This window comes from Harpia harpyja, chromosome 12 (assembly GCF_026419915.1).
Source record: "Harpia harpyja isolate bHarHar1 chromosome 12, bHarHar1 primary haplotype, whole genome shotgun sequence".
NCBI lineage: Eukaryota > Metazoa > Chordata > Aves > Accipitriformes > Accipitridae > Harpia > Harpia harpyja.
The window spans coordinates 42,714,636-42,732,359 of NC_068951.1; the positions used below are offsets into that span (position 1 = coordinate 42,714,636).

Consider the following 17,724-nt stretch of genomic DNA (forward strand, 5'->3'; position numbering starts at 1 on the left):
GGTGTTTTTACTGTATATAATGACATATACCTATAGACACTCTGTATCTAGTATGTGTATACCATACCTCTAGTCTTTTCTAATATGTAATACCTAGTATGTCCGGTATATGGAGAGTATATATATATTTATGAAGGTATGCTATATATATCTGTATCTATACTGAGAGAGCGTGTGTGTATGTGTGATATATGTGCATATATAGGTATGCAGCTGTGCAGCACGTACCTCGTACGTGAGTGCGCTGTGCGTGTGCACCAGGCGCACGAGTGTGCGTACACACACCTCTCTGCAGGACGTATCTGACATACCGTAGCACCTCCGTAGTACCTGGGGCGTGTGTGCCTTATACCAGCCAGACATCGGGACGCGTACAGCCCACGTCCCCACTTGTGCATACACGAGCGGCGGGAACGCGGCACACTCGCACCGATGGGCGTGGCTAAGGGGTGTGTCGTGGGCGTGGCCTCCGCCGGGACCGCCCCCACCCCTCCCGGGGAGGCGGGAGCTTCCCCGCCAGGTCCCGCCGCGCCGCTCCCGCCTCCCGCCTCCCGCCGCGATGTCCCGCCGCGGGCAGGAGACCGACAGGTGAGCGGGGACGGGGGGACGGGGGGGGCCGGATGGGATCGGGGGTCCCCCCCCCTCCCCGCCGCCATGTACCGCCCCGCCGCCGCGTTTCCCGCCTGCCCGGGGGCCTCCCCGGCTCCCCCGCCTCTCCAGCATCCCTGCCCCCCCCCCCCCCTCCCCGGCATCCCCTGCCCACCCCCGCCCCTATTACCCCCCCCAGCATCCTCCCGATGCCCCCCTGCACCCCCCCAGCCCCTCCCCAGCATCGGCCCCATCCCCCCGCCCCATCCCCCAGCATCCTCCTTTCTCCTCCATCCTCCCCCCCTCCCCATTCCCTCCAGTCCCCCCCCCCATCTCCCCCACCCTGCCGGACCCCAGCGAAAGGGGTCACAGCCCGAAGGGGCGTGTGTCCCCCCCCCCCATCCCATCCCCAGCGGTTTTGGGGCACAGGGCCCAGCCTTGCACCTGCAGCGGGGGCTCCCCAAGCCCCCCCCCCCCCCTTCCTCCTCCTCCTCCTCCTCCTCCTCCTCCTCTCCCCCCCCAGCACCACCCGGCCCCCCTCCTCATCCTCTCCTCCGGCAGACAAAAGCGCTGGGCGAGCCAGCGGCGTTCCCGCTCCGCCGCCCCCGCTCCGCCCCGGGCTCCCCCCCCCGGGCCCTCCCCGCTCCGCCCCGGTTGCACGGCGGGTATCGCCACGACTAGGCGGTAGCTCGGGGGCCCTTTAGAAACGAGCCTGCTTGGATCTTTTTTGTCTTTAAAGCCGCGCTCGCCAGCAGGGTCAGCCCGCTTTGGTTTTGCTCCGGGGGGGGGCTCGGAAACAACATCGCGACGTGCGGGTTTTGCAGGGCAGGAGGGTCAAGCTGGCAATGGCTTTCTTCCTGATTGTAATTAATTGCGGGCAAGCATTTCTTATACTAAACAGGGCTGAGGTTGGTTGGGTTTTTTGTTTGTTTGGTTTTTTGTTTTTTTTCTTTCTGCTTCTCTCCCCCGGAGTGTGTTTTTTAGCTTAGGAGGGGGGAATTGCAACCGTGAAGGGGGATAAACCTTATTTAGCAAGCCGGCGCTTGGTGGAAGAAGGGTTGCACAAACAGCACTTGGCTCAGGCACCGTCTCTGGGGTATATCCAGGCTTTGTCCAAACCTTGCAGATACTATGTCATTATTTACTTTTTTTTTTAAGATACAGTTTGGAAGCACAAACCCCGTTGTGTAATTCCCCATTCGTGCCTGCGGTGAAACCCTTGCCCAGTTTCTCCTCCGTGTCTAACTGGCCACAGCACCGTTTTCCCTGCCCTTGACCGACAAACTCTCACAGCTCCGGGCTGCGTGGGAGCATCCCCGTGCAGTCGCCTACTCTGCCGTGCTTCGCCCAGGACCCCCCTTGCTCGCATCGCTTCCCCTGGTGCCTCACCCATACGTTAGGAGATTTAATCTCCTGCCTTTACCACGACCACCTATTCATTTTTCATTTTTTTAATTTCGTGTTTGAGCTGCCCCAGTGCTCAAACACAGGGGCCCGGAGCAGATGGGCTGCGGATGCACGGCGGCAGCCCAGGATGGGCAAAACCGGCCTCCTGAGCTGAGCTGCCGAAGAGCAACTGCCGCAGCGTGGCTTCGCCATCGCCGGCATCCCTCGGCATCGCCGGGCCGGCGCCGGAATCCCTCGCCTGCCTCCAAAAAGCGAGGGGATAGATGCTCTTTCCCTGCCCGCGTGGCGTGCGGCTGCTGTTCCAGCTGCCCGCTGGCAGGGCGAGGGGCTGAGATATTTGCTCGTGCCACCGAAGCGAAGGAGAGCTGGATGTCACCTGCCGCTTTATGGTAACTGCGCCCAGGGCAATTCCTTTCCTCGGCAGCGGCTTTTACGGTGGTTATTCGGTGGGGCCGCAGGAAGGACTTTGTGGAGCTTCACAGAAAGGTTTCCAGACCTGATCTTTATCCGCAAATGATAAAACCAGTACGTTTCCCCTTTTCAAGAGCGAATGGAGACTGAAGGTTGGTCTGAATTTGCCACGGGCCACAAAGGGGTGATGGGCTCTGTTGGAGTCATCTGCCGCGTCTGAGCCACCGTGTTTATCTGAGCTTCGTGCCTTGCTGAAGAAGATCGGTTGGATTGCCACCAAAACCCACGGGTGCCTGGCACACAAAGTCCGGGCGCTTTGCAAAAGGGGCCGGGGCCGAGGGCTTGTGCCGGTGGGAAACACGTGCAGCAGAGCCAGGCGTCCCCGGCATGGCAAGGGCGAGAGCCAGGGCCAGGGGTGATGTTAGAGAAAACTAATTTTTAATCACCAATCCCCCATCCTAAGTTACCTTATAGCCTCGGATTGCCTGGCCAAAGCCAGGGAGCGATGCCAGCGGGCAGGGAGGTGGGTAAATGCCCGCTTGTGTGGAGACGCGGCAAAGGACTGATGGATCTGCTGATGTATTTCTCATTTTGTCTTCCAGCGGAGCTGAGTCCCTCTCTTCAGATGAAAAAGGTACCGTAGTTTTGTGAAATACAGCGCTTCAGATGGGTTTGTTACGAGAAATGCCCGTCCTTTGGAATGGAAATGCCTATTTTATAACCGCGGGCTTTAAAAAGCGGAGTGTAACGCCTTAGCTTAACGGATAAGAGTTTTGGGTTTTGTATACTGATTTTTAAAATTCATATTCCTTTGCTATTTATTCCCTTCCTCTGACCTCCATAGCACAAAACCGCCAAGAGAAGAGTTGAATCTCTTTCAAGCTTGTATCCCCCGACCGCTTTTCTCTTGCAGAGGTGGCGGCCGGTGGCACGGAGGGAGAGGGCTCGGCCGAGGAGCACCCAGCGGGTGAGCACACACGTGGCTGAGGGTTTTCCCCACGCGAGGGATGGCGTGGCCGGCCTTGCACCCGCCGTGTCCCCGCAACGTGATAGAACCCCGGTAGACGCTGCTGCAACTCAAGTCACTTGCTTTGCAATACTGGTTTCTCTTCAACTTAGGTTTGACAGAATAATTTATTGAAGCCACGTATGGCGCATCCCCGTGAGTCACGTCACTGGTGGGACACGCCGGCTCCCACCGATGCTTCTCCCACCTCACGTGCATGCCACGGAAAACCGTAATTTAACTGGGTGAACTGGGACGTGCCGCAGGTGAAGCTCCAAAATAGTCCCAGGTTGTAGAAAACATTAAAATTAAGCATCTCGAACGTCACCCGTACCCTTCAGCAGGGCCTGGGTGACCCCTGAGTCTCCCCTGGTGCTGGGATTTGATGCTCTGATGCTCCTCTCTGCCTAAGGGTGCCTCAGTACCTTTTTCTGCTCCTGTATTATCTAGCTTGCTGACCAATCTGGTGTGTTTAAGCTTCTAGATGTATCCTTTTACTTACTGGTGGCATTGCTTGATTTCATTCTGCCTGTGACTAACGGGGTGTAATTTTGTTAAGGAGAGGACAGTTCCGAAAACAGCTCCAGCAGTAGCTTGGAAGAGGAGTCAGGTGAGCATCGCGTTGCGATTTTTGTATTTCCTCTTCTGAAAATTTACGTTCAGTTTAAACCAGCTGCTTTTCGTGGGAGCAGTTGCAGCGTTATTGCATAAGACTGTTAATTCAGCGATCGCGTGCTGAAAAGGAGAATGATGTTTTTGTGAGCAAATGATTTCCCAGCCGCTCAGTTTTGAGCAGAGCAATAATAGAGGAGCAGCAGCTAATGTTGCTTTAGCCTCATAGACACAATACACGCAGATGTTTTTACACCACACTAGTTGTCCAAACACCAAGAGGCTATAAATCTGCTTGAGAGTTGGCAGCAAAAGTGGCAAAACAGGATGGACAGGAAAAGAATTAAAGGAAGCGTTTGCTGTTGATGAAAAGCCTGCGGGTTTGCGCTTACGCGGGTTACACCACCAGCAGTTTATTCTGGTTTCATGTAAGATTGATAGTCTTTAGTTAAATAATTACAAAGCCTTTTCTCATCAGATGCGGAAGAGCTGGACGGAAGGAGGTCGGGTGAGCGTGCTTTTATTTTGTTCCTTATATCTGTCTCGCAAGGCGTAAGGAAGCCACCACGGGTAAGGGATGCACGAGGGTAGCGATACACGATGGCAGGAGAGCGATTTAGGAGCTGGTCCAGCCGTCCCCCTCCGCGTCTTTCGGTAAAACGACTTGCTGGAGAGCGTACCCGGGAAGGGGGTTTGCACGGGGTGCGTGCGCGGTGCGCCCGTGCCGCCTTTCTCCGCAAATGGAGCCCGGCGCAGGGCTGTGGGTGCGGGGAGATGCCGGACGGAGCTGAGCCGAGCTTCTGCCTGCCACGGGTCGCCCTGGGTCGCTGCGAACCCCGCTGCAGCTCGGGGACTGAAATAGCCCGGCCGCGGGAAGGGAGCCAACGCGCTGGGTGGTGTTTGCCTGATGTTTTCCAGGCTGTTCGCTGCAGCAATACGTTTTCCGCCTCTCCCACGTCTGCCTGCCCAGGAGGGCGTTGATGTCCCGGGATGACTTTGGGACAGCCCGGCTGGAGTCCCAGCTTGCAGGGAGGGGTGTCGGTGGGACGGGGAGCGGGAGCGAGCGGCTCTGCCGCTCGGCTTCTGCAAAATCCACCCTTGGGGCTAAAAGCTTTTGCCCGATGCATCGGCTCTGCTTGCTTTCTGTTGCGTTGGGGGGTTAATAAGGAGGATTCAGGCACTTTTCAATCATTTTAGGGACAAATCCACTGCAAGCAGCGTGGTTAACCTGCTTGCGGGGAAGCGCCGTTGCCAGCTTCTATGCCGGGTGGTTGAACTTTGTACTTGGCACAGTGAGACTCGTCCCGGGGATGAATCTGGGTTTTTAACCCCCGTGGAAATTTCCAGTAGTTTGGGCAAGTTACAAGCTTTTGACAAAAATTGTATCCTGAGGTTCAGCTTCATCCCCACGCTGTGCAAAGCCTGCACACACAGGTGTGCAAGTGTGCCTGCAAGAATTTAGTCTTAGGAATATTCTCCTTAGGTTTTTATGAATGGAAGCAAATTAAATTGGTGGGTTGTCCTTGCTGGATATGGGAGCAGAAACCCGCTGGAGGCTGAGGTGTTTGCTGCAACTTCTTTTTTGTAGATGAAGAACAGGAGGAGAAGGAATCGCTAGCGTGCTGCAATGAATCAGGTAGTAACGGATCTCTTGAGGGCTGGGGTTTTTTTTCTGAGTGCTTAATTACTTTGCTTTTCATGAGCTGATGATCTTCCTGTTTTCTCACTAGGAGTGAAGTGCCTGCCACCCTGTGAGCACTGCAGAAATGAAAATGTATGTTTATTAAAAAAAAAAAAGATGCACGTATTTTTCATGAGACAATTTGCAGAACGTAATTCTGCTCTCTCATCACCTTTTTAAATATGTTTTTTTTTTAAAAATCTATTTATAGGACCAGAAGGAGGAAGTGACCCCTAGGATGCTTTCTGGAGGACAATACGTGTATGGATTTTTTTAATATAATGGGTATCCATTTACATTGTTCTCATCAAGATACTTCTCTCTTCGGTTCAAGCGGGGAAAAAGACTAATTTGCTGCACAGATACATTTGGAGTTATGCCAGAAGATGCCCCCAAATCCTTAAAAATAAACAACTTAGAGCAGCTGCCCCTGCTGCGTCCAGATCCTGGTCCAAAAAAACCTCTTAGGATGGCTTCCTGCCTGCCTCGTCTTGCTGCAGTGATTAACATCAGGCACATTTTTACGTGCTTGTTTTAGTCTGGACACACGTGAGGGGTCTTGCCCTGCTTCACAGGAATACTCATCCTCCCCATTTGCACTGACCTTGCATTTTTCTTTGGATGCCAGCCTTGTTCGCCCTCTCTCTGTCTTGGAAGTTGTCATCAGTGTGTGATGTTGGTGATGCCCGTGTGTGATGTTGCTGTTGTCTGTGTACGATGTCGACGCTGTCAGCGTACGGTGTTGGCTCCGACGCCGATGGGAGCTGGGCTGAGCCCTTTGTGTGAAAGCAGCTGCCTCGTTTGCAGGAAACGTTATGCAAAACGTTCATGACAGCTATTTTGCGTGCACTGGCTGGGTCCTCCTGGCCAGTTTTTAACGCTCCAGTGATTGTTTAAACATAGAGACTGGAGAGAAAAAGTTGTTGTGGCTTCTGTGCTATTCAGATAAAGTGCCTTGCGCTTGTTGGGAAGGGAGTTTCTCTGTTATCCCTTGCAAACCACATTGTTAACGGTATTTACTAGGCGGTGGAAAATAAACTAACCGGGTGACTCTTGCCCACGGCAGGGTGCAGCTGGACGCAGAGGGGACTTACCAGTGCAGCCTCACGGGCTTGATTTTTGAGGTAACGGGGGCCGTCAAAATCACATATTCCCTCTTATCCTGGAGCAAATACGCCAACCTCGTGGAAAAGCCGTGGATCGTGGGCGGCCCCCTCTTCGACGTGCGCTGCGACTCGACCCCGGCTCTCACCTCCATCCAGTTTCCCCACTCCCTCTGCCTCGGCGGTGAGTGCCGGCCACCGGCCCGGCGGGTGCGGGGTTGGGGGGGGGGGGCTGCCGGCTCCCCGGCGCAGGAGGTGCTGAGACAGCCCCGCGTCCCCGCAGATCATGGTGCTGGCATGGCCTTCAAGGTTTTGCACGTCAAAGGCGAGGGCGCAGCCATCGAGCCCTCCGCCGACTACTCGGCCTCGCACGTCAAGTGGCTGGTGAGCTCGCTCTCGCCGGTGGGACCGCTCATCCAGAGCCAGGAGCCGGTGCAGTACCACGGTGCCGTCATCCTCTACAAAGTCGTCGACGAGCATCCCTCCTTATCCTTTCGGGTCTACGTGGCTACAAACAACGACTCCTTTATAAAGGTATGGCTCGTGTCGGGGGTCTAGGGTGGCACGATGTAGAAATATACCGGCAGGGCTGCTTATGGGGGTGCTACACGAAAAATGGGTATGGTGAAGAGATGCTCTTCTCTCGCCCTACTCTTTGCAGGCAATAGTGATGTACATGTATAATGAGACTTCCATGCCGAAAAGGTCTGCCAAGTTAGGGTACGATACTTCAGAAAAGAAATACATCAGAAACCTGTTCGCCACCAAAATCCACGGAGCTCAGGATTTATACCTGAAAGGGCTTCTTGTCCTCGCACCCATTCCCCGCTACAATGCGTAGGCAAACAGTAGGAGAGGACAGCAACGAATAACCTTCCTTTTATTCGGGTCGCAAACTCTTCTGTCTGATTTCACCCAGGTAGCACAATAGCTGAAGAAGTTTATTTGATGTTTTTTGAGGATGGTGTTTAGTGCACGGCTTTCTGTAAAGTTTGCCGTGTGGGACAGGTCACAGACATTTCATAGAGCTGGGGACAGAGAAGAGCCCAAGGAGCCGCATTAGCACAGGTTTTAAATGTTAATTCCTTTACTGAGGTGAATAACCTTTAAACTGTATTTTTAAATTTAAATTGTATTTTTAAATTTTAGGACATCTCAAGAGCTGTAAAACATTCAAATAAGAAGTTTATTAAAATTGACAAGCCCCCTGTATGCCAAAAATTACTTCAGAAAGGGAAGAGGTATAGATTAATTTGCGAGCCAGAAGCTGAAATAACTCCAGAGGTAAGTCCCTTACACAACCCTCTTTTCGTGCATGGCCGCTTAATTAGAAACATGACACAAAATGGCTTTTCCTGTACGTTCCTGCCCTGGCATTAAGGGCATTTTTCACATTCATTTGCCATTGCTGCAGAAAGCATTTGCCTCTTAGAGCCCTAAAATTTTGGGATGAAATCCTGATGCTGAAGTCAACAGCAACACCCTAGGGAGATTGGAGTTGGGCTCAGATCTGTGCCAACAGCCAAATACCTCCTCTTTAGCTTACGCGTTGGATAAATATTTATTTTTAACATATTTACATTGTATAGGAAATTGAATTTGTTGATGGATCTCTCTTGAAACTAAAAAGTTACATCGAAGTCTATTTGGAGAAACCCGACGACTTCACCTTGTCTTTGGTTGAGCTGGAGTCCGATGCGACCGTATGGAAAGCAAGACTAAGGGAGAGTGAGTCTTTGGTCTTCCCACGGCTAGTTCGGTCCTGCGGAAGAGATGCAGGAGTTGGGGTATAATTCCGCCCTTAGATGCACCTAAATTCCTGCCGTTAAAATCGCGAGGTTTGGAGCCGGAATTGATAAAACACAAAGAGAAGAGCTCCGGGAGGTCGTGTAGTGGATGTTGCGGTAACTCGCGTAATCCCTCGTGAGCAAACGGGCGACGGCTGCGGGGTGTGCGGGAGGATGCTCCGCTTTAGTTTTACTTACTGGGAATAATATGCAATCTCTATTGCATATTATAGATGGCGTGCTGCAGCACATCGGATGCAAGGGGAAAAATCATCTCATTATATGAAATCTTAGCTCAGCAGCCGGAATCCACCCAACAGCTTGGTTTTGTGCCTGAGAATTGTTGGATGTAGGGCATAGCAATGGGAATTCCTCCCTCACCTTTTGTTTCCTCTGAAAACTGTTTCCCAGGTGACTGGATACATTACGATCAGAACAAAAACGAGCAGAAAAGAAGCACAGTCAGTAGTAAGTCAATCTGAAGATAAGTCGGGGTTGCTTATTCCCTGGGTACCTGGCTTGCTGTTGTAGCTCAGGTGACACGAAAGAAGTAACATCACCTCTCGCTTGCTTCTTAGATGTCAAAAAACGGAAACCAGCCCTCAGCATTTTGGAAGAAGACGAGCTCTGCAGCAAAAAGCAAAAGACTGGCAATACTGCAGGTAGAACATTTCTGTGTCGTTTAAAATAACAGGTTTGAGTTGGGTTTTTTTTTTTGGTAGCCCATGAATTGAACCTGAGCTCAGTCTTTTAAAGACTTGCACAAATCTGAGCAGGAAATAGGGGAGGAGAAAGCACTGCTTTTGTAGGTGCGGAATTTGTACCTACATTGGTATGCTTTAGTACGCTGTTTGTCATTCACTGGGTAAGTAAATGGGGAAAAACAGCTAGGAAATTTGCTTTATAAGGGGCAGCTAAAATGATATTGTCTTCTAGGACTGGGAAATAGCGGCTGTTTTTGAAAGAGATTTCCGCTACGTGTCTCAGATTTTGCATTTGGGATATCTCCTGAGCCATAACAGGCTAAGTTTTTCTGGAAAAAAAATAATAATAAAAAAAAAGAGCTGCCACTTATTGTTGACATGTGATGTCCTGATGGTCAGAGGTACTCGGTGTCTGGGAGCTCCCACCGGGAAACTTCTCATTTACTAATAGTTCGTTGGAAAAAATAGAGAAGAAATAATGTTAGTTCAATAAGCCAATGACAAAAAAATCAGCAGAAGTAGCCATGTAGGTGTTTGTTTATGGGTGCGTGTAGCCACCAGAGGGAGAGCTTCCATCCCTCAGAACCTCAGGTTTAGTCTGTGTAACAGCGCGGGCTGAGACTTCAGAGCCATTGTAATTAAAGGAAAAACAAACATCACCTTTCTGGAGCAGCCGTAGGCTTCGACAACAACAGACTTCTGAACGTGCCGGGAGGTAGCGAGTGCTTAGTGTGGCCTTAACATTACATGTCTCAAAATTTCTGGGTGCTTGGTAACGTAATGTACCAAGGGAGGTTCTTCTGCTGGATGAACAGCTGCTTATAAATGGGGAAAAAAATCCCTTTACAGCAGCAGCCAGCAGGCAATCGGTGTTGTCATCTTCATGAGCTAGGCTTCTTAGTCCTTCAGGTGCTTTTCTGCAGCGCTTGGCTCTGAGCTTGCTGGATAATCTGAATAATAAGATCACCTTCATCGTACGTCCCCTGGCCACGCACAGAACTAATAGTGTAATTTAGTTACAAGTTTAATGAGAAGGGCAGTGTTAAATCTGTTCTATGTCTTTTCAGATGGAATTGAAACAAAAATCTTAACTGATCAACAGCTGATGGTGATAGCAAAGCTGTTTGGTAGGCAGTGGAGAGAAATTGCTATTGAGTGTCTTCAGATGGAGATGAAAGACATTGAGCAGATTCAGGCAATGGAGGAAGAAGTTAATATGCAAAAATTTCTGGTGTTAAGCAAGTGGAGAGACAGAGAACAAGGCAACGGAACTGCAGAAGCTTTGTACAGAAGTCTCCGTGAAAAAGCGTCCCATGAGATACTGCAAGCCCTACAAGGTATCGCCTTCCCGTTACATTTATTTAATTACATCAGTGTGTTTCAGGTGTATTTTAAGAATTCGCATCAGAGGGTTTACCAAATACCTAGTACATGTTTTACTACGTAGGTCAAAATTGTCTCCCTTCTGATATTAGCAATGACTTTCTTTCTTGTGGCATTTTTATACTTCCCTTCAGAAACTTAGAAAATGAATATTTTTGCACTGACCGGGTTGAGAGTACTCTCAGCGTGACCTGGCCGTCACGCTCAAACAAATCAGTGTTACATACCCAAGCCAATTCTTCATTTTCTCAGGGAGTCCAAAGAAGAGATGTTTGGGCCTTTACTCTTGTGTATTTTTGGAAGGGTTAATTAACACCTTCCCCTGACGGATGACTTTGCGGTTCGGTCCTGCAGACCCGCGCGTGTGTGTGTATGTATTTCCTCACTGCCCACGCGTGGTCCCGCTCATTTCTGTGGGGCTCCTTACGTTCGGTCCATCTTCTGCAGACCAAAGTTGTTCACTGAGCTGAGAACTCAGCCAGCCAAGGGGAACCTTTCTCAAAAACTAAATATATTTTTTTCTGGAACAGGCAAAACTTTATTCTTTCTTCGTTCTCCCTAAAAGCAACCTGGCTGCAAAGGGTGGGAGAGCTGCTCGTGCTCCCTCGCTCATCTGATCCTCCCAAACCTATCCGTGCCGTAGCCTTGCGCTGTCTCCTAGGATTTTAATACATTTATTATTCCACTTGAATATTGCAGTAACTTCCAGAGATGAGATAATCCGTATGTGTTTGTGCGGGTTCCTCTCCTCAGGTTTCTCGGCTCGGTGCTGAGCTGGTGAAGCGGCAGCTAGAAGGAGCGCGGTGGGAGCTTCCCCAGCCAGCCGTCACGCTTCTCCGGCCGCTTCCCGGCATCTCGCCGAGATTCGGGAAAGAAGACGCAAGGCATCATCGCTCAGCGGGAAGTTTAGGCAGGCTCTTCGCAAGAAATGTAAATGAAATTTTGCGCAGATATAAGCACACCTAAGGCTTTCGGGAGCAATGACTCGTGCGGTGGATCCCGGCACCGCGGCCGGGAGTGCCGGGCATCACGTTCGGGGAAACCCAACACTGCCATCCGGCTTTGTCTCATTTGAGCCAGTCCTAAAAGACATGAACACTGGAAGAAACCAGTTTACCTTGTTCAGGTGTATGATCCTTATGTGGAAACGTTTTTATTTACATCAGGGAAAGACAGGGAGAAAAGTTACGCAGTGACTTTCGTCCCCTTAAAAAAAATATTGAACTGCCAAAATCATGAGGTACCTTGTATTTCTGACAGATGCCCAAGATCAGGGAAGAATAATCCTAAACTTGCAGCTAAATTCCTTTGCGTAATCACTGTATATATACATAATTACTGTATATACTCACGTACATTCAGTCCTTGTTAAGCTGTGGTTCTGTTTTCTTTCTTGGGAGCACCACTATTGACTTCAGGCAGCTTTGAATTTTCCTGGGAATTCCTTCTTCACTTTTCTGTATAGCCCGTCTCGATTTTCATGAGATATTTTTTAATGTTGTATATTTTTTTTCTGTATTATAAACTTTTTATACTTTTTTTTTACTTGATTAATTTTAACTTGAATAGAATTAGGTGCTTAAACTAAAATGGGAAAAGCGAAAATCTCTGTGAAGGCTGTTACTCCATCGGCAACGCACGTACTACAGAATTGGAAAAGGTTTGGAAAGAATGTTATTTGCAGAAGAGAGCGGCGACCCCATAAGGGAGATTGTCTAGTTTTTAAAGACACGGGATTCTTCTGATCATCTTCCTCTGCGTATGTTTATGAAAGAAGAAGCATACTTTTAAAAAATAAGGATTAAAAAGGAAACATTTACACTATTTATGTATGATTTTTTTGATTATTTCTTTATTTTAGCTATTGGGTGAAATGTTGCCAGGTTGTTGTATGTTGTGGGCCGTCTTTCCAAGCCTTGATGCTCCACGTTAACGAACATCCCAGGGGGTGGCCGAGGAAAAGGGCTGTGTCGGTGCCCAGGACCTCACGGGCTTTTCTGCTGATGGGGTGTTTAGGGGAAAAAAAAGCTGTGGGAGGCAGGGTGGCTCGTGTGGGGCTCTCCAGCCCCAGGCAGAGCTGCCCTTGGCTCTTCAGTCTGGGACAAGCGGCGGGACATTGCCATCAGGGGCATCTTTAAAATACCCGATAAAACCCAAAGCTCTAATAGGACCCTCTGGTCAGAAGCAGAAATCAGTAAATCTAAGCCGGAAAGAAGACGCTTGTTTGTAATAATGAGGGTAACGGGATAGCGTAGCAGATGGCGAAAAGAGATTACAAGGTCTTCAACCTTCATGTTCTTTAAACCAAATTCAAAATTTTTAAAAAATTATATTTCTGTGGTCTTCAGTTTGGCTTTGTTCCAGTTCTCGCAAGCAGAAGGAATTAAAATATTACAGTTGCATAAGGTCAGCAGGGCACCGAGGCATGAGGTTGTGCTTGCCTTACAACTCGGTCTATGCTGGGGGTGGTCTGTGGGAGTAGGGATTTTAAAATAAGATACCAGTGCTGAATGTTACTATGGTATGCCTTTACATGCCAGCAAGTATTTTAAAAGTATGATCGATATAATATTATCATATTGATTCATGCTATATCTCAAGGAAGAAAAAAAAGTCACCACATTTTTTATGCAAACTTTAATTTTATTAGGCAATAAATAGAATAAATAAGGAATATCGTCATAAATAAATTGATTATTATAAATATGTTTCAATTTCTGAAAATTACAGCTGAATAAATAAAACAGTGAAGACAAATTACAGTTGAGTGTTTGGTGGTTTGAGAACATTTTGGTGCTACAACGTAGCTTATTTCCTAGAAATCTAGAAGTTGAACGTGATAGCTTCAAAAGCACTGAAAACAGCTCGCTAAAACCTGATTTCTAAGAAACTCTGGGAAATAATTATGCGCTAGACTCCTTAAAAAGCCCCCAACCACCTGGCAGGGTATTGACCCTACTCTTTTTTCTCCAAAACATTCTTAGGTCAAATTTATACCCAAAGTGCTGGCGGGCTGGGCGCTTACAGCGAGCTCTCTGCCGAGGTCAGGTAATTCATCATCCTGTTGATGGTGACCGTGCGGATTCGGAAGGCGTGAAGGATGCTGCAGAGCCTCATCCTCTCCTTGAAGGACGTCAGCCCCGCGCCTGCCGACGGCTGCGGCACGCTCCCGCTGCTGGTCTTCAGGGCCTGGGAAGAGGTAGGGCTGTTAAAAACTATCACCAGAAAGTGGCTGAAATGTAAATCTCTCTAGATTTTTTCACCCCCTGAGTGATAAATGGCAAGGCTTAGAAATAATGTATGTAAATGAGAGATTTGAAATATTTAATGGTATAATTAATAGACTTAGGATGCGCAGCTGTACTTCCCTTGAGACAAGAATGGCCATTCATGCACAAAGGCTCTTTCTGCCCAGGAATAAAGATGCTTTTTTAATAAACAGCCTATGGCCGGCTTTGCCTAGGGACCCGTTAGACTGGGCTCATCTGCCCGTGGCCAGAATCTCCGGGCTATCGGGAGATGCTGTGTCAGTACAAAGGCAATTAACTTTTTTTTTTAAGTAGCTTTTGTTAGACAAACCAACAAGCTTTTAACATCTATTTCCTCTAGTCAGTAAGAATATTTATCAAAGTTCAGTACATCCTATGTCATATCCAGTATAGCAGGTATATTATATTTCAGTATTTGGAAGAGAAATAGAGCCAGGTCCCTTTTACTCTATCTTTTACTCTATTTTTGAGTTCTTTGAGGAACTGGCAGAAAATCCTGTACCCCATCTCCTTGTGAGAGCGGAGCAGCGTGAAATAAGGAGGGCTGCTAAGGAGCCATACGTCCGAGTCCTGATGTATTGACCACATCGGCAAGGCAACAATATGAAGTGAGAGACATAATTCATAAGAATCAAGTCTTCTCTAGGAAAAAACAGTAGCAGACAATCTTTTAAATTACCAGGTTAAAGAAAGGTCGCTATTTGACTGACTACAGAATGGAGCGCACTGAATTAAAAACTCTGGTTTAAGACAGAAATAGTAGAAAGGAAGGAGGCAGAAATACTTACTTTCATCATTTCATCAATCTTTGCCAGCACCTTTTGATCATTGAAGTTCTTCAGCTCTGCCCTGTAGGCATTCAGATCCTCATAGATGCCCTGCAGGCATTTAGTCTGCAAAAGTCAGAATTATTAGGAAATGTGGGAATCTGTTGTTAAAACGCTTTAAACATACGAGGAGCAAAAGAAGGGGTTCTTTGGGGAAACTTGCAATTTACCGTATCAAAAGTAGATCTTTCCAGTGCTGGACAGTTTCCAGTCTGCAAATTAAAGAAGAAATGAGACATGGTGATTTTGTGGAAGTGTGAATTATATGGCTGTTCCACGAAAATATGATGCTGAAACTCAGTAATTTTTTTTTACCCCTGGATCCTCAGATGTGCAAGCTTTTATCGTGTTGGTTTGATTCTTAGTGATATCTTCAAGATCAACCTCTTCAAGGGTACACTCAAATCCCAGGGTGCCAAGCTCCTGTGTTAAAAAGGGAATAAAAAAGGGTCATTGACTCAGCTTCACGGTACTGTGTGTACATATATGTAAATACACACAATTATAAGTGATGTGTCACAGCTGTCTGAGCTTAGCTGAATCCTGGGAATGAGGCTGTGTGAGGACCGTGGTTAAATACAAAAGCTAGCAAACGGACTAAGAGACTGAAATGCATGGGGCAGTTGTGTTTAGGGGGAATAAGCTCAGGCTTTGCACAGATTTGTTTTATATGTTGTCGTGAATCGCACTGCCTCCGTTTTACTTTGAACTATTCTCTCAGACATCGAATCTATTGAGAACTTTATGTCGCTATAGTTTTAAATGTAAAGTATCTCTTAGAAAGTGAAAAATAACTAATACCATCTGCATAGACATTTAACGGTGCTCACTGACCCACTGCAAGTGTGGGAACAATGCACCTATTTAGTGGTGGGGGTTTTTGTGGTTCTCCAAGATGAATCTTGCAACAATAGCAGGGAATTTTAGCAAAAAAAATCCCCTTGGCACTACTGCCAGGGGGCTTTAGTGCGGAAAGATGCTAGAGCACCGAACCGACGACACCAGCAGCAACATGTGAACACTACGACAAAGTCGTGAGCAAGTTATTTCCTGAGCCAGTTCTGCAGTCGCCTTAGAGAAAGTGTTCAAAAATGAGAGCGCTCCTGAAATTACTGGCGCCGCTAATGGTGCGTGTGCTCCTGTGGGGTTGCGGTGAATAAGGGCTGAGAAAGACACCTGAGCAAATCCCCATCCTAAAGGGCTGCTCAGGGGAGGCATGAAAGCAAAGGCCAGGTGTAGAGTCTTAAAGGGAGTCTGCAGAGAGCATCCACCCCCCTGGGTGCCCTCACCAACCCATCACTGCCTCCTGGGTACCACCACCACCCCATCACTGCCTGCCTGGGTACCACCACCACCCCATCACTGCCTGCCTGGGTGCCATCACTGCCCCATCACTGCCCGCCTCGTGCCCTCACCAACCCATCTCTGCCTGCCTGGGTACCACCACCAACCCCTCGCTGCCTGCCTGGGTACCACCACCAACCCATCACTGCCTGCCTGGGTGCCATCACTGCCCCATCGCTGCCCACCTGGGTGCCCTCCCCAGTCCATCACTGCCCGCCTTGGTGCCATCACTGCCCCATCACTGCCTGCCTGGGTACCATCACCTCCTGCCCGGGTGCCATCACTGCCCCATCGCTGCCCACCTGGGTACCACCACCAACCCATCGCTGCCCACCTGGGTACCACCACCAACCCATCGCTGCCCACCTGGGTACCACTGCCAACCCATCGCTGCCCACCTGGGTACCACCACCAACCCATCGCTGCCCACCTGGGTACCCTCACCAACCCATCGCTGCCCACCTGGGTACCACCGCCAACCCATCGCTGCCCACCTGGGTACCACCACCAACCCATCGCTGCCCACCTGGGTACCACCGCCAACCCATCGCTGCCCACCTGGGTACCACTGCCAACCCATCGCCGCCCGCCTCGGTGCCATCGCCGCCCCATCACCGCCCGCCTGGGTGCCCTCACCAACCCATCGCTGCCCACCTGGGTACCGCCACCCCCCCCATCACTGCCCTCCCCAACCCGCATCCCCCGTCCCCGTTTAACCCCCCCGGGGCCCCCGGCAGAACCTTCAGCCGATGGAGGGAAGCGTTGGCGGCTTCCAGCAACTCCCGGGAGCGGTTCAACCCCTCGGCGAGGCGGTGAGGAGCTGGGGGGGGCGGCGGCAGAGCCCGGCCGGGGGTGGGCAAGACGAAGGTCAGGCAGAGAACGGGCAGCAGCAGCGGCAGCGCTGCCCGGTTCCCTGCCCGTTGCCTGCAGAGCCGGGCGGCAGCGCTACGCGGCGCTGCCTGCCCGCCGCTGCCCGTACGGCCGCGCCGCTGCATGCCGGCGGTGGTGATGCTGGTGATGCTGGTGGTGCCGGTGGCGATGCTGGTGGTGGTGGTGGTGCGGGGTAAGGGAGGGGAGAAGCGGTGCCGGGTTGCCGGCGGGACCTCGCCGGCTTTTTATCGGGGGGGGGGGGGGGGCGGGAGCGGGAGTTCCCCCTCTTCTCTTTTCCTTTCACAGCGGCGAGTCGGTGAGCCGGGGCAGCGGAGGGGGGCCGGGGGGCGGTCAGCACTCATCCCGAGAGCTGCCGGGGTTGCCGGGAATCCCGGTACGGCGGGGGGGGGGGGGGGGTGGTGGGGGTCCGGGGGTCGGTACCGGCGGCGGAGGCCGGCTGGGGATGCTGCGGGGCAGATGCGGTGGAGGCTGGAAAGGCGTTTAGTTGGGGCTGTTCCCCTCGCTGCGAGCTTTGGGACTAACTGGGATGGCTTAAAGGATGCGTAGGACACACGGATACGCTTTTCCATTTCCGTTCTTTACTATTAAAAACCGTCACGGCGTGATGTCGTTAATGAATACTCGCTAAAACCCGCCTGGAAACTTGCCTTTCGCCGATATACTCGGTATGATGGCCCAATATTCCAATATTAGTCCACGTGGCCGTACTTA

General features: G+C 50.3%; 2 protein-coding genes across 4 annotated transcripts; one reads left to right on the plus strand and one right to left on the minus strand.

The window, feature by feature from the left end:
• Positions 1-547: 547 nt before the first annotated feature.
• LOC128149364 (caspase recruitment domain-containing protein 8-like) lies at positions 548-12,510 on the plus strand. Of its 3 annotated transcripts, none has more exons than XM_052804486.1 (15): positions 548-588; positions 3,009-3,040; positions 3,320-3,373; positions 3,972-4,022; positions 4,503-4,532; positions 5,613-5,660; positions 5,755-5,798; positions 5,917-5,966; positions 6,772-6,992; positions 7,092-7,342; positions 7,958-8,092; positions 8,398-8,536; positions 9,007-9,063; positions 9,174-9,257; positions 10,367-11,404. In XM_052804486.1, the coding sequence occupies exons 1-15, from the start codon at positions 560-562 to the stop codon at positions 10,744-10,746; spliced, it is 1,605 nt and encodes a 534-aa protein (XP_052660446.1). In that variant the 5' UTR covers positions 548-559; the 3' UTR covers positions 10,747-11,404. The 3 variants fall into 3 exon arrangements, with proteins under 3 accessions (XP_052660446.1, XP_052660445.1, XP_052660447.1); XM_052804487.1 differs by lacking the exon at positions 548-588 and adding an exon at positions 11,436-12,510 and having other exon boundaries at positions 2,451-3,040; positions 10,367-10,636; XM_052804485.1 differs by lacking the exon at positions 548-588 and having other exon boundaries at positions 2,450-3,040.
• A 1,162-nt stretch (positions 12,511-13,672) lies between these two features.
• IL12A (interleukin 12A) lies at positions 13,673-17,117 on the minus strand. Its single transcript, XM_052805146.1, has 5 exons — positions 16,863-17,117; positions 15,094-15,201; positions 14,949-14,990; positions 14,740-14,844; positions 13,673-13,871 (listed from the first exon to the last, which is right to left on the minus strand). Exons 1-5 carry the CDS (start codon positions 17,115-17,117, stop codon positions 13,704-13,706), a joined length of 678 nt encoding a protein of 225 aa, XP_052661106.1. The 3' UTR covers positions 13,673-13,703.
• Positions 17,118-17,724: the final 607 nt, after the last annotated feature.

Excerpts from the sequence above, each read along its gene's own strand:
- LOC128149364 (XM_052804485.1), top strand. The coding sequence starts at position 2,938 with ATGCCCGCTTGTGTGGAGACGCGGCAAAGGACTGATGGATCTGCTGAT. Across the intron at positions 4,023-4,502 it reads TAGCTTGGAAGAGGAGTCAG|ATGCGGAAGAGCTGGACGGA; the intron begins GTGAGCATCGCG and ends TTTTCTCATCAG. Across the intron at positions 8,093-8,397 it reads AAGCTGAAATAACTCCAGAG|GAAATTGAATTTGTTGATGG; the intron begins GTAAGTCCCTTA and ends TACATTGTATAG.
- IL12A (XM_052805146.1), bottom strand. The coding sequence starts at position 17,117 with ATGCAGCGGCGCGGCCGTACGGGCAGCGGCGGGCAGGCAGCGCCGCGT. Across the intron at positions 14,845-14,948 it reads AAAGATCTACTTTTGATACG|ACTAAATGCCTGCAGGGCAT; the intron begins GTAAATTGCAAG and ends TGACTTTTGCAG. Across the intron at positions 13,872-14,739 it reads AGATTGATGAAATGATGAAA|GCCCTGAAGACCAGCAGCGG; the intron begins GTAAGTATTTCT and ends ACCTCTTCCCAG.